At 38.9% G+C, this 14,776-nt stretch overlaps 1 protein-coding gene across 1 annotated transcript in view; it reads left to right on the top strand.

The window, feature by feature from the left end:
• The window catches only part of LOC134627391 (serine hydroxymethyltransferase, mitochondrial), a 30,341-nt gene extending 19,570 nt beyond the window's left edge, over positions 1–10,771 (top strand). Inside the window, exons 7-12 of the mRNA XM_063473431.1 lie at positions 5,832–5,971; positions 6,094–6,256; positions 6,464–6,563; positions 8,433–8,588; positions 9,220–9,327; positions 9,585–10,771. Coding sequence (XP_063329501.1) covers positions 5,832–5,971; positions 6,094–6,256; positions 6,464–6,563; positions 8,433–8,588; positions 9,220–9,327; positions 9,585–9,712 — 795 coding nt within the window. The 3' untranslated portion in view covers positions 9,713–10,771. The remainder of the gene's footprint in view (positions 1–5,831; positions 5,972–6,093; positions 6,257–6,463; positions 6,564–8,432; positions 8,589–9,219; positions 9,328–9,584) is intronic.
• Positions 10,772–14,776: the final 4,005 nt, after the last annotated feature.

Consider the following 14,776-nt stretch of genomic DNA (forward strand, 5'->3'; position numbering starts at 1 on the left):
GCATTACTTCAAACTGTGTCTTTGCTAATTTCGTCCGACAGAAATGGAGACTCGTCTGCTCTAAATAAAGAGCATTCACTTTGAAGCTTCAACATTTTCCAAACACAAACTAATTTCAGGGTCATTACACACTTTACACACAGCTGCTTTCTTCTTCTGTTGACTACTCAACTCACACTGAGTCACAAGTACTCAGTAGGAACTTTTAACCACACACTTCACTGTTCTCTTTGACGGTGCACAAGAGGCCCCTTTATCTGTTTTGTTATACCCACCCGCTGATTCACTTCATTCACTCCATGACTGTTTCCCTTTGTTGCAGAGCTCCACTTTAGCTAGTACCATCAGATGGAGTGTCCCACCATTACAGAGCTGTGTTTTTATTAAGCACCATAACTACTTTGCCACTAGGCCTGAAGAGGGGCCATATTTTCCCCCTGGCATGTCTCTGTGCAACTGTTCTCTGTTTTATGGCAGAATCTGTTAGGCAGACTTCACATTTTTAGGCGGGGGTGAGCTACCTAGATTGTAGAGTTGTTCATTTTTTGTGTGTTTTTTTTTTCTTTTACTATCGGTATTCATCAACTGCCGCGCTTCACCCTCTTGTGTTCTTTACCCTCTTTCCTTTTAATCTAATAAACGTGCAGATCCAGTTCAGATATGAGAGGAAGAGAGATTGTCACGATAATGCATATTAATTGGAGCACTAAAAAGATTGTTTACTGCTCTGATCATTCGCCAGCGAGTCATTTGCATGTTAGCGAGCTATTTATTGTTTGTGCCTTTTTCAATAAATGCTGGCAAGAGACAGCAAGGATTTATTGAATTGCGTTATAATATTTCAGGCCTCTGAAGACTGCTGAAGAATGTAATTACACCAGCTCTCATTTGAAATGTCTTTCCTTAGAGAACATGGGTACCGTTAACAGATGGAGTTAGTCCTCAAATCTTAACTGTGGGGGGGGGTAAATGTAAATGTAGTGCCAAGACATTGTATCTGAAAAACATTTTACATGCATACACAATGTAATTTATCGATATTTGAGCAGTGTCAAAAACTCACTAAAGCCTAGGTGCTAAGTTTGAGCTTTATCAGGGCTTGGGTGTCTTCATTAAGTCACTTATTTTTGGAAAAGACGTAACCGCCTGGCAGAGTCCACGGTGAGTTTAGGGGTCATATTTAATATGTCTGCAGTAAAGTCCAACTGAGCACTGTGAGCAGAGAACTTTACAGATGGCAGAGATCAGTAGGAATTTATTTTAATTTATTTATTTAATTCTTATCATAAGAGCAAATCATAAGTGTTTACAATTTTTAAACATGGTGAGCACTGATTTGTTCCAAAACATAAAAAGACCCCCCCCCCCCACAAAAAAAAAAAGGCCCATGAAAGAAATGCTAAGTAAGATTACGCTGAGTAACAGAAGCTAGTGGAACAGAGGCTTGTCCAGATGGGACATCATAGCTTCGGCTCTCTTTTGAACTTTTTTTCTGAACTCAGTACTGTGTCACCTTAAAGCAGGGGACGGTGTCTAAGAAAGGCCAAAAACCTTACACTGCAAATCTAATCCAGATGGAAAAGAGAATATATTTTCACCTCATAGTTTTCGGGCTAATCCTGGAGGCTCAGTGATTTTAATTTAAAGCTTTTGTAAAGCACAGTGAACTGCACCCGATTCAGAATACTTTATTAATCTCTAAGGAAATTGTCTTAAAAAATGACTTGGATAGTTAGCTATAGATGATTTTCTCAGTATTATTGTAGGTTCTTTGCCTAATAATATAAACATTCAAGATTCAAAGCGTTTATTGTCATGTGTACAAAGTAAGCATTTCTCTGTACAATGAAATTCTTTCTCTGCTGTCCACAAACAGATGCCAGTTAATATGTACAATAGAACTAGAACAGATAAAACACAAATAGTATAAATAAATAAATGGAGACAAAAAATAGTATTAAATAGATTTGTGTGCATTGAGGCCACTGGTTTAATTTGGGGCTATATAAATAAAACTGAATGGAATTTCACATTTTTTGTTAGTTTTCGTTGTAAACATTTCACCCATTAAAGTATAAAAACTCAAAGTTCAATTTTGAAAATGTAAAATCCATGGATGAAACTTTACAGTCAGTTCGACCATTCAGACATTTTACACAGCAAATCGCCAAAACTGTTTTCAGTAAGCAGTTCTTCATTCATCCATTTCAATCTAATCTAATAAATAGATCAAATTAAAAAGAAAATTTAATACAGAAAATAATATTCTTGCACACAAGCTTCTTCATAGATACCAAACCGCATGTGAAGGTTATTTCTGAGACTGGTAGAACTTTATTTTTTATTTAGCCTGTTGTTTGCTGGGTCGTTACTTCTACAGACCTCGGTTTGAATTTTGAGCATGTCCTTCATTTTTTTTGTTAGGTTGAAATTTAATATTTTGATTTATTCTTTAGACTCTTTAAACTCTTATATTGTGCAAGAGTCTTGAGTGCCCCATAATTTTTCTAAATTTTGCATAAGACAGGCCAGATTTTCACCTAGTTTTCTTTTATGAAGGTGTTTCAAAGTTGTTCTTTGGACATTGGCTGCTCTTTATTTTATGTCCTGTCTTTGAACATTGTTTCAAGCTAAATTATTGGACCAGTTTTAACTTGATAGATGTGCATGGGTGTGTAACTTATCAGCTGTTTGGGATGGGTCTTTGGGAATATGAACAGACAAAGCAATCTCATGGTGCCTTCCCAAAAACGGGACCTGTACTACTATATGAGTAGTAGCAATGTTCCCTCTAATTTTTCATGTGTCTGAGCGAACACACAAGCTCCCTGAGCGGTCCCTTGGACCACTGTGAGCAACAGCAGACGTGTGCACTGTGGTCACGCCAGCATCGAATCCATCCAAGTTACATGGTTTATTAAAATAATCAAATTACAGCATTTACATTTATGTTAAACTACTTTTAATTAACTGCTTTAGCCCACTTACAATGAAAATTTAAAAAAATCTTGTTCATGACCTGTGTAGTATGTTAACACTATTGGAAGTTAAAAAAAAAAAAAAAAATATATATATATATATATATATATATATATATATATATATATATATATATATATATATATATATATATGTGTGTGCTATATATATGTGAGAGTGCTTTCTAGCGTTTTTCTTTTTACCATTTTTTCTGCAGTAAATATAAACAACGATAGTATTCAGGAAGAAAACCAAACATTGCATATATTTTTTATCATAACTCTGGTTTTACGTGGCCTATCAACACAATTTAAAAACTGGTATAAAGTCCACACTTTTTCCGTAATTGTTCCGTCTGTCCTGCTCACATCTCCAATGGTTGTACATGTTGTCATTAACGTGGCTTCACTCCACATCAGCCACGCCGCTTTGCTAGCTAAAACACCGGTGTCGGCACATAAGGACGCTGTCATAGCCTGTCAACGACATTGATTAGCTGTGTATATACGAATGTGAATCGCATCATTGGCTGGATTATGGGATAAGGTGGAATCGTTCTAATCCCATACGGGAGCAGCCAGTCACTTACTGACTAACACTGCAAAACAGAATTGTTAAAGTATTAATTTTAATTTCAATTCAGGTTGGATTTTTTTTTGTACGCAGCGCAGATTTTCTGTGCGCAGAGACCGTGCCAGCAGTGCGCAATTGCGCACGCGCGCAGCTTAGAGAGAACGTTGAGTAGTAGTATATTTAAGGTTTTCCTACTTCATATTCAGTTTTTGTTGTTACTGTTATAGCTCATCACTCATCCAAGTGACTTCTTGAATGAGTGATGAATGTTTCTCTCACTGAAAACGCTACATCCAGATGAACAGAATCAACTTTTTGGGATTTCCTTACCTGGATGACTGGGCATGCATCAAGACACAGTCGGAGCTTGTTTAAATTTAAAATTGACTACTACATTGATTTAACGTAACAGTAACTGAAAGGTTGGAAACTTTTGGGGGGACCAGCACTGTATCTGTTGTTGCATCTGGAGTGTCCATTTCACAGTGCAGTATTATAAAAGGAATCAGACACATGTGAGGTACAAGTATTAACGGCAGGCAACTTTTTGCTTTGACTACTAAGCAACCATGCATAACTGTGATCGTTACTGCAATGAATGTTTGTTTATTTCCAAAGCCAATGCATACAGTATTTAGCATGCGCAGATTGTCTCTATATGTGCAGTAGATGCAACGGCAGTACCAAAGCTTTGGTTCCCTCTCCTGCAGTATAGAAGTGTTTCACTGAGACTTAAAAATTTTGAACAGAGCCCAACATATTTCTGTTATATTTCATAGTGGCACATACATTGTTTTTGCTATCATGGTGCTCTCATGGTCCTTTGATATCACATCTAAAATACACTCTTCTCTGACAGGACCAACCTATAATCAATTTGCGTTTAAATTTCGAGTTTCATTTTTGAATTTAAAAAACATTGCAGTGCCATGCTTTCGTATTCAGAAACATCATTCAGTAATAACTATAGAATGCAAGCATCAGTTCAGTGTGCACAACCTCTGTTGGTATATTTATAGAAACCCTGATCAATGCGAAAACATGCATGGCTGTATGTGTAGAAAGCTGTAATGAATCAACTTCAATTAGAACTGCGCCCCCTGGTGGATGCTTAAGACATTACCACTGGTTTTCATAAATGCTGCTTGGGGGCGTTAACATTCCTGGCAGGGGGGATATCATTACAGTCACGGATCAATTGGTCAGGAATCCACTAGGTATCCATCATGGTCCTGTCAGCAATGAGGATGCTATTTTAAGTGGCTGTATCTAAATGGTAAATGGGCTGGTCCTTCTATAGCGCTTTTCTACTCTACCTGAGCACTCAAAGCACTTTACACAACTTGTTCATTCACACAAGCACTTTTTCTAAGCTGTTACTAACTGCTTCCTTTATAACATTCACACACACATTCATTCTCCAATGGAGTATTCATACTTCATACTCTGATAGGAGAGCAACATGGGGGTTAGTATCTTGCCCAACTGGAGCAGACCTGGGATCGAACCACCAACCTTGCGGTTAGTAGGTGAAACTTTATTAAGTAAAACTTTGTTATTTTCACAGTAGAGGATGTGCAAATATTAAGGGTGTAACTATTGCACTGTGTACTGTGTATTAGATGGAGGAGTTGTACAGTGAGACTGACTCCCTGTGTCTTTCAGTGGTGCATTTGGGTGATCTTAGTCTCTCACTTAACACTGCTCCTGTGACTGGTCAGCACAGATGAGTGGGTGGGAGGTATTGTCCAGCATTGTCCTTACTTTCAACAAAATTCGGCTCTCCGACACCACCTTAAGGGAGTCCAGCTCCATCCCCACAACATTATTGTCCTTTCAGATCAGTTTATTGAATTTGTTGGCATCTGTGACCCTCAACCTGCTGCCCCACCATGCAACAGCATAGAGGATGGCAGCGGCCACAACAGACTCATAGAAAATTCTGAGCATTTCTGACAGATCTTAAAAGACCTCAGCCGCCTCAGAAAATACAGACGACTCTGGCCCTTCTTGTAGAGTGCAGTGGTGTTTTTAACCCAGTCCAGTTTATTGCCGGTGTGTATTCCCAGGTATTTATAGTCCTCCACAATGTCCACATCGACCTCCAGTATTGAAACAGGGGTCACATGTTTCCTGATCCTCATAAAGTCCACAATCAATTCTTTGGTCTTTGTCATATTGATCTTGTATTGAAAAAAATGGAACTTTCCTGCCACATGTGTATACATGTTTGTCTTAATTTTATAACTGTTCCCTCATCCTGCCCCTTTTTCTTCCAGCTGTGCACCAACATCAGTGCCTACCTGCTTGCTGACATGGCTCATATTAGTGGCCTGGTGGCAGCCAAAGCCATCCCCTCGCCCTTTGAACATGCTGACCTGGTCACCTCCACCACGCACAAGTCCCTCCGTGGAGCAAGGTAAGGTCAAACTGTAAGAGACACGGGTGGGAACAAAAATGAAATTACTGAGAAGCAAACCTGGTTTGGTTTTTAGAGAATAGTAAAAGTGCTTCATCAGTAAAAGATTCTGTTCTGTCCAGGGCTGGTCTCATCTTCTATCGAAAGGGTGTTCGCTCAGTTGACAAAAAGGGAAAGGAAATCATGTACGACCTCGAGGACAGGGTCAACTTTTCCATCTTCCCCTCCCTGCAGGGTGGACCTCATAACCATGCCATTGGTGGTGTAGCAGTGGCGCTCAGACAGGTCTGCACAACCTTAAGAACATGTTGCATAAACTTCAGTCAGCAGAGGGGAAGTAATCTGTTCTGTCACAAGATGCATATAACATTAGTTTTTGTTAATAAAACTTTAGACATGATGCAGTTACATCATACAGTTTCTTGATGTCTGTATCTATTTTTGATAGCCAAATGATAAACTTACTGTATGGTTTTGGTTCTGTGTGTCCAGGCACAGTCTCCCCTGTTTAAGAAGTATATTGACCAGGTGCTAAAGAATGCCAAGGCTATGGCTGCAGCTCTTCTCAGCAAAGGCTACACTCTGGTATCAGGTAATCTAGTGTGCATTTACTTCATTTAATTCTTTATTTTCCAAGTCACAGACTCGGCACAGAGCATTTAACACTGAAAATTCACATAAAATGTCCTGTAACAAAATGCAAATTACACAGCAAGAAAAAAAGCACAAATCCATTTAAATTCATGATGTGCAAATAGGCTAATGTCGCTGTGCCTGCCTTGTCAGTCAAGAAAATAAAATCAGATGAAAGTGGTCACTTTGCGGTTGTGAGCAAATGCTTGAATCTTGTACTGAATCCAATACGCTGGCCTCAGCTGTTTTTTGATGTATAGCCTTCAATTGATACTCTAAAAAATACAGACTTGTCCTGTGCTTACTCTGCAGTGTGTACATACACCCTTCTTTAATCCCTTAGTAAATGTTTTAGCCAAATAACTGGAAAGAGTGGAAGACCGTACCAGTAAAACACATATTCAGTGCTTTTACAAAGCCTATACAAATTTAGGTTGACTTAGTTTCAACTGCTAAAGACAATTCCTGTCTGACTTTCCTGATTAAGTTCCCTTCAGGTGACAAACTATCACAGAGACTAATAATATCTTATCTTATAACGTTTGGATGACTCTTAAAATCTCTGTAAACTGGAAGTGGAATTTAATTAGTTAACATCTCCCAGTTGCATTTTCTCAGTACAAAGCTAGAATAAGTTCATACGATCTAATTACTAGGAGTTACACTTTACAACTACCTTCCATAGTCTCAGCTAATGGAGAGCGTCATTACTAAAGTGGGAAGAGGCCTAAAATGTTCTTGTTCCGCCACAGGTTATAAATAACGCTGTCAGTTCCTAAATGTTGTCTAATTAGCAGTATTCTTCAGACATAATGTGTGCTTAAGAAAACAAACAAGCAAAAAAAAGAAAGAAAACGCAGTCCAGAACACACTTGGCCTGTGATTTACTCTATCCCATTAATCTACTCACTGTCATTCTCTTTGGGAGTGATTTTTGAGATTTATGTTGTAGAGTTCTCTATTTTAATGGTCAGCCATCTTGAAAATTGAACTCTGTACATTATGAACTTGTAAATGATAATTCCAGAGTAGTAGAATTACACACAGTTGCACATGGGCTACTCTGATAGATTTTCATAATGTTTGACTATTAAATGAAGTGCTGTGGAGAGCTGCCTTTGTATAGTTGATGTAAGGAGCACCAAGATAAAAAAGCATCAGTATAAAAGTCTTCTTGTCCATAACCAACAAATTTGTGAACTAACGAGCAAATCCTGCAGCCCAGGCAAGGTAAACTAGCTGACAGGTTGTGTAATGACTTATTCATGTTTTTAAAGAAAGCAACATTATCAGGTACATCCATTGATACTCTGAACACATAATTATCCACTCATTTCCTAAATAACAGCAATTTAGTGAGTCCTCACTTAAAAAAAAGAAAGACAACAAAAGGAAAACAAAAAATATATATATTTTCAGAGACTTCTCGGAGCAAACTGCCTCACACAGTCATCCAGCAGCTCAGATTATTGTGGGTTTTTTGGTTTATTATGTCTAGAATAAAGATATTTATAATACCTTTGGTGGTTGTCACTATTATTGGTTAGACTTTTACGTGTCCTGCTTAAAAAAGTGCATTTTGACGGCCTGTATTCCAGGAACATGTGCATTTACTCTTGTGGAAGCTAACGGGGATCCAAATAAATGATCTATTTGTCTCCTTCACACTTAAATCTCATTAAATGAACAAAATCTAATTTGGCTTTTTTGGTTTCAGCGTTGTGAAATGTATAAATAGCATGAATCAGATAAGCACATAAAAGAGGAGAAAATGTCAAGCAGTACTCCTTCTTAAGCTAAATCTAATATCTGTATTTAAAAATTCCAGGTGGGACCGACACCCACTTGGTCCTCGTGGACCTGCGGCCCAGGGGTATTGACGGGGCTCGGACTGAGAGGTTACTTGAGCTTGCGTCAATCTCCACCAATAAGAGTGCCTGCCCTGGAGACAAGAGCGCCCTGACGCCTGGTGGCCTCAGACTAGGTAAGAAGTAGCTTCACATCACACTGTGTTTGGCCGAACACACACCAGGGGTGTTGTGAAACCATGCGCTTCCCTGTATATTCATTTTGAATGTTAAAAGAAACCGATCAGTTGTTCAGCAGTGTTATAAAGTTTTTTTTGTCAGATTTATTTTACATTCACCACCTTCTTCAATTAATCTGTGTTGCTTTTTTAAAAATGTAGTTCTGCATATGGAAATTAGTCAGCCACAAATTAAGCCACAAGCACTGAGCTGTTCATGATTAATTAAACTTGTTTGGCTTTTTAATCAGCTTCCAGGAAGTTCAAGAGCTTCTCATCTACACTCCCTCATTTTTAGCATTATCTTAAGGCAATATTTCTTACCTGTAATCCAATGCACTGCACTTATTACTTTCTCTTTTGTCCTGCACCACAGCAGCTATTAGTATTTGTGTAGTTGAATCTGTATAGATTAATTACTGACCTTTTAAGAAGCTCCAAGTCTATACTATTTTTAAAAACTATATGGCCAAATTAGCAGAAAAAAGCAAGAACAGGAATTAAAAAAACTTAAAACTGGAAAAGCACAAAAGGAAGTATATAGTTTATAGTCGTATTTCAAGCTGAGTGATGTGTTCTTCTCTGTCAGGTGCTCCAGCCCTGACCTCGAGACAGTTCAAAGAAGCCAACTTTGTGCAAGTTGTCGAGTTCATGGATGAGGGTTTCAAGATTGCCTTGGATGTCAAGAAAAAGACAGGTGAGCCTGCTGTGAGGAGGGAGGCAGATTAATCTGTAGCTCAGTGGATGCCTAAAACATGTTTAAATTCTTTTTTCCAAAGCACAGTTTGAAACTGTTCATTATTAACTGTAATAGCATTAGTGAATTTATAAAGTAAAACATAGTGTACAGTCTTTAAAATTGCTGCATGAGAGAAGACAAAATGCCCGGTGGTAGTGAAACAGGAAGCTAAGAATAAACATCTGAGCATTTCTCTTTTCTGTTGTTGTTTGCAGGAAAGCTCCAGGACTTCAAGAACTTCCTTCTTCAGGACCCAGAAACGGTGGCTCGCATCGCAGATCTGCGCCACCGTGTTGAAGCTTTTGCCAGGCCCTTTCCCATGCCAGGGTTCCCCGACCATTAGCCCATCCACTGTGGACCCACGGGTCTGTCACAGCCAGATGGCAGAGAGCCGGCTGGGCAGAAGTGTGGATGGAGTGAAATGTGACCGGTGCCTGTGAGCTGAAATGGCTTGAGTTCACTTTTTCAATCATATACGGGAAACAATTTTTATACTGCTTTGCAGTCACGAGTCAGTCATCTGTTTGGGTGAAAACATAGCTTCCATTTTGAGTTAAAGAAACAATCAAATGTGACAGATTTTCTAGAGCAGAACAACATATTTTCTATTGTGTGTGTGAAGATTTTCTTCTTCATATCATTTTGTAATAAAAGTGTGTGTGGAAGAAATAATTAGCAAAAGTCGGTGTCACAATGTTTGTGATCTCAATGAAAAAAAAAAATCATACTGGATATGTTTACTCATGGACCAGGTAATCTATTACACTGGGGTGGCTGTAGCAGGTCACCTACTAACCGGAAGGTTGGTGTTTCGATCCCTGTCTGCTCCAGTCTGCATACCAAATATCTTTGGCTGGGCAGCCTTGGGTAAGATACGAACACCAAATTGCTCTATATCAGAGTATGAATGCATGTGAATGTTAAATAGAAAGAACATAGAAAAAAAGTGCTTGTGCGAAGTGCTATATAAGAACCAGTCAGTTTACCATTTACCCTTTAATGTGTGTACCTGCTCTCATCACTGAAAAGCACAAGGCTAGTGGCAATTCTGGTATTCTATGGCGAATGCTAAAAGGTGCCAGGCAATACGCACAGGGCCCACTGGAGGATGTCAGGCCCCAGCCACATTCATGAAGTCTGTTTCTTAATCTTTGGTCAGAGACATTCACACTAGTGGCCTGCTGGAGGCCCTTTCTGTTCTCATGTGCTCATTCTGCTCCTCCACAGTGCACATGGTTTCAACAAATGCAAATAAACTGTCTACATCACAACTCAGTCAAAAAAATTTTTACTATAGTGTTCATAAGTCTCTGAATTTTTTTAATTGACAACTGCTGTACACAAAGGTTTGAACCAACCTCTTTCATGTTTGTGTTAATTTTATTAGTGCCATTCTAATAAACCCCAGTTATGAAAGTATGGTCTGTGTTGTGTAATTCTGTTATATTGTTATGTTTAACGTATTTGCAGAGGATTAAAACAGAAATCTTAAGGTTTGAAAAACTAATTTAGTCAAAATATATAGAAAAAAATGTGAATGCATGCATCTATTTGATATTGACATAAAATTGTTGGTGGCATTTACCTGGCAGAGTTTGCAGATGAAAGTTTCCTAAACAGTATAGATTCTAAGTTTCTACAGCTCCACTTACATGCATACTCATATAATTACACTTGAATTTTTTTTAAATTTCATGCTACCTCATTTCTGGTTTTCAAGAAGAAAACTTTTTACAAACCATTTTACAAAAAAAAGTGCTGGTTTATAAAATAAGTATGAAAAAGTTTTTCCTTATAACATTTTTTTGCACTTTGGTTGGTTTTCCACTTAGTGCGGAAATCACAAGTCAGCCTCTTACACTCACTGGCCATTTGGTTGGTACGCCTCACAGTAACATTTCCTCAGGACAAACCATAAATTAAAAACTCTCATCTCATTTAATATGTGCATCTGTTCACTCGTTCTTTTGTCCCTGAAAGCTACGCTTATTTCAATCTCATAGCAAGGTGTCTCTGAGGGCGTGGCCGTCTAACCTTAACACTGATTGGAGCAGGGTGACTTGAGAGGCCGCCAACTTTTTTTCTGGTGGTTTGCGCATGCCCATTGTAGATAACATTCATGTCTTTGACAGTAAACTAAGGGAAACCAAGACAGCGAGGCAAGCTGCCACTGGCCCTGCTTTCACAGCTCTGAGATCAGTTACGATCTGCGCTTCCTTCCAAGCTCCAGCTAGCATTAGCAAGTAAATGAGTTTCTGGGATTTATCATTGTACCAGATAGGTTTCTTCCTGTTAACCATCCTTGGTCAACATCTTGACCATGATATAGAGAAGATAGAGTTTGAAAAAGTTGTACTTCATTGTCAGTACATTAACAATCAAAACTCAGAGGACTGCCGTTCACTGGATATATTTCTTTTAAATCCCAGATATGATTGTGTTAGAAAATCCCAGTATATCAGTTGTTTCCAAAACACTCAGACCAGCCCTTCTGGAACAAACAACCACATTCAGAGTCAGCTCGGTCAGAACGCCAGCAGATTATCTTGACCATGTCAACGTGCCTAAATACAATAGTTGCTGCCAAGAAAATGTTTGCACTAGCAGGTGAGTCTATCATAGTGGCTGGAAAATGTACTGCAATTTGCTAAAAGGACAGTTTTAGAGCTGGTTCCTTCATGTGGCACACTGCCCTTGCTTCAATGCTCCTTTTTTATACTTAAATTGTTATGCCCCGCCCACTGTTCGGCTGTTCTCTTAGCTGCTGACTGCTTAACAGTGGGTGTGAACACCTGGCACTCATTTACCATGAAAGTAAGCAAACTTGCTTAAAGTTGTTTTTGGTTTTATAATTGTTACTTTCATAAACATAAATACTTTTCCTTTGCACCGGACAACTCACGCCTTTCCCACTCTATGAAAAAGGTTCATCTGCTAATGTCAGTTGGCTGCATCCACAGGTAGGTTTTTGTTTGCTGCTTGTGCTAATATGTCCACCAGAGACTGAAGTCTTTTCTCTATTTACTGCTACTGCCTTATATTGTAACATCTAACCACTGCATGCAATAGAATCCATCAATTTTTTAAAACGTTTGCATGAGGTTGTTTTCTCTTGCTGAGCTGTTTGTATGACGATACCAGTTAGCTAATTTGCATAAAGTAGAATGGCATTTGGGACTATTTTTGTACCAGTGTTGGGCTGAGTTGTTTAGCATTTCCCTGTAGACAGGGTGCTGTTGTTTTGGAGGTTTGCTATAGGCTTGCTATCAGTGTCAGAAAATATTGGCATTGAAAAGTGAATATTAAATGCAAACATATTTCACTTAATTTCAGGAGTAGGACAAGAAAAAGTATTTCAGTGGAACCAGTGTTTTTCAGCCTTTGCCACTGTCCCCCGTTAGGTTATCAGCTGTTTTGTGTTGATTATTCATGTCATATCGATGAAGACATTTTTATTGTCATTTTAATTAAATTAATACGAACACCTGTGGCAGTGTTTAGATGTGTCTGAATCTTTTCAGAGCTGTGGACTGGTCCTTGTGCAGCGACTCATCACAGACCATTTGGCCTCAGCAGGATTTACAGAGATGCATTAAAGCTGGCGCCGGGATTGTATTTTTGTGGAGGAGTCTTTTGTTTGCGTGAACATGTGTTGTGCCAGGTTCCTGCTTACAGGACTGATAAAGTCAGAGTCCCTGATATTTCAGCTATGCGTGTTATGTGATGTGCAGATATGCATATTAAATCTGTGGATTTACACGTCTGAGCATGAGGTGGCACATTCAAGTTGGTTTCAATGTGTGACAAGAAACACTTCTTTAAAGTCATTAATGTAAAATATGTCATGGTTTCTGGGTCTTGAACCCAAGGCTTTGTGTTTCTCTGTGGATTTAGTGAGTCCTTTTGCTTTGAGGATCACTTGTGTTAATTTGGCTTCAGGCTTCTATATTTCTTTGCTATTTATTATATCCTCTGTTTGTATTCTAGTTCATCTTTTTGGTTATGCAATATTTAGTTATCGTCGTTTGTGATCCCTTTCTGTGTTCCCAGTCATGCCCCCCTTTCTGTCTGGTCTCTCTGTCTCCTGTTTGCATGGTTGTCTGGTTTCCTCTTTCATTCTGTTACTTCTATCTGGTTACTGTGCTTGTTTATCACCTGTATCAAGTTCATAAGTCTTAGTCTGGGTCTCAGTGTATGTGATAGTTCCTGTTTTATTTTGATAGTCCCTGTTTTATTTTGATAGTCCTGTGTTTCATGTGCTTCGTTCTGAGTTTTAGCTTCTCTGTCTAGTTGATTGACTTAATTTGTTACAGCTGTGTTCCCTGGTGCACCCCCCCCCCCCCCCCCTCCATTACCTGGTGTACCCCCCCCCCCCTCCATTACCTGGTGTGTATTTATTTTAGGAGTCTCTGCTGTTCTTCACATGGTAGTGTGTTCCATTGCCCTGTTTTTCTCTAAGTTAATTCCTTGTTCCTCAGATGCTTTTGGTTTTGTTTTCCTTTGGAATACCAGCACAAACTGTGATCTTGTCCTGCTTGTTGAATTGTGCATTAGGATCCACACTACTGAACCGTGACAAAATAGAATTTACTAAGGGTACATTTATGTCATATTTTCCTTTACTTTGAATTTAAACGATAACAGCTGATTGTGCGTTGTTGAATATGTAAGTTAAACAATTTGAAATGTTGTTTGTTGGAAAATCTGAACATTTTATTGTGTATCAGCCAGCCACGACAATAAAACCAGTGAGAGGTGAAATAAGTAGCATTGATTATTTTGTGATAACGACGTGTCTTTAGAGGTGGGATAATGAATAAAGCTTTGTTTGGGTTTTTTGAGTCTAAGATGGCTGCAAGAGGCTCTGGGTTTGCCGTTCAGGTGGGGAACATTGTTTCCTGGCATTTATGCTGATACATGGCCCCTGAACACAGCTTCAGTATTCTTTGATTTCAGTGGTCTAATCTGTCCTGTTATGCTGCCGAAACAGCAGTTATGGGGAAGCACAGGTGAAATAAGCTTATAGGTCTTAAGGTAGCAGGTAATGTTGCTCTTCACAAGTCTTGGTAAGTCTATGCCATGCCAGCGAGTTATTTTTGAAGCAGAAAGCTGACCTGCCAAATATTAGGCAGGTGCTTTTAACAAGCAGACTGATTTGTAGGAATCATGAAAAGCAAATTGTGCCTGTACCTTACTTGTCTCCAGATGATGTGTGTGACAAAATATGACTATAGTAATGTACTGTGTCAGTTTTTAGTGCTCAGAGTAGAAAAGCAGTATAGAAACATTGTACCTACAGGAGCTGCTCCACCATGGAAGCCCATGACACAAAGCTCTGAGTACAGAGGTTTTGTGTTGAGGTTAATGCTAGAAGTTTGAAGGTCTGCAGTTACTGAGACAGCAGAGT

Source organism: Pelmatolapia mariae, linkage group LG5, assembly GCF_036321145.2.
Source record: "Pelmatolapia mariae isolate MD_Pm_ZW linkage group LG5, Pm_UMD_F_2, whole genome shotgun sequence".
Lineage (NCBI taxonomy): Eukaryota > Metazoa > Chordata > Actinopteri > Cichliformes > Cichlidae > Pelmatolapia > Pelmatolapia mariae.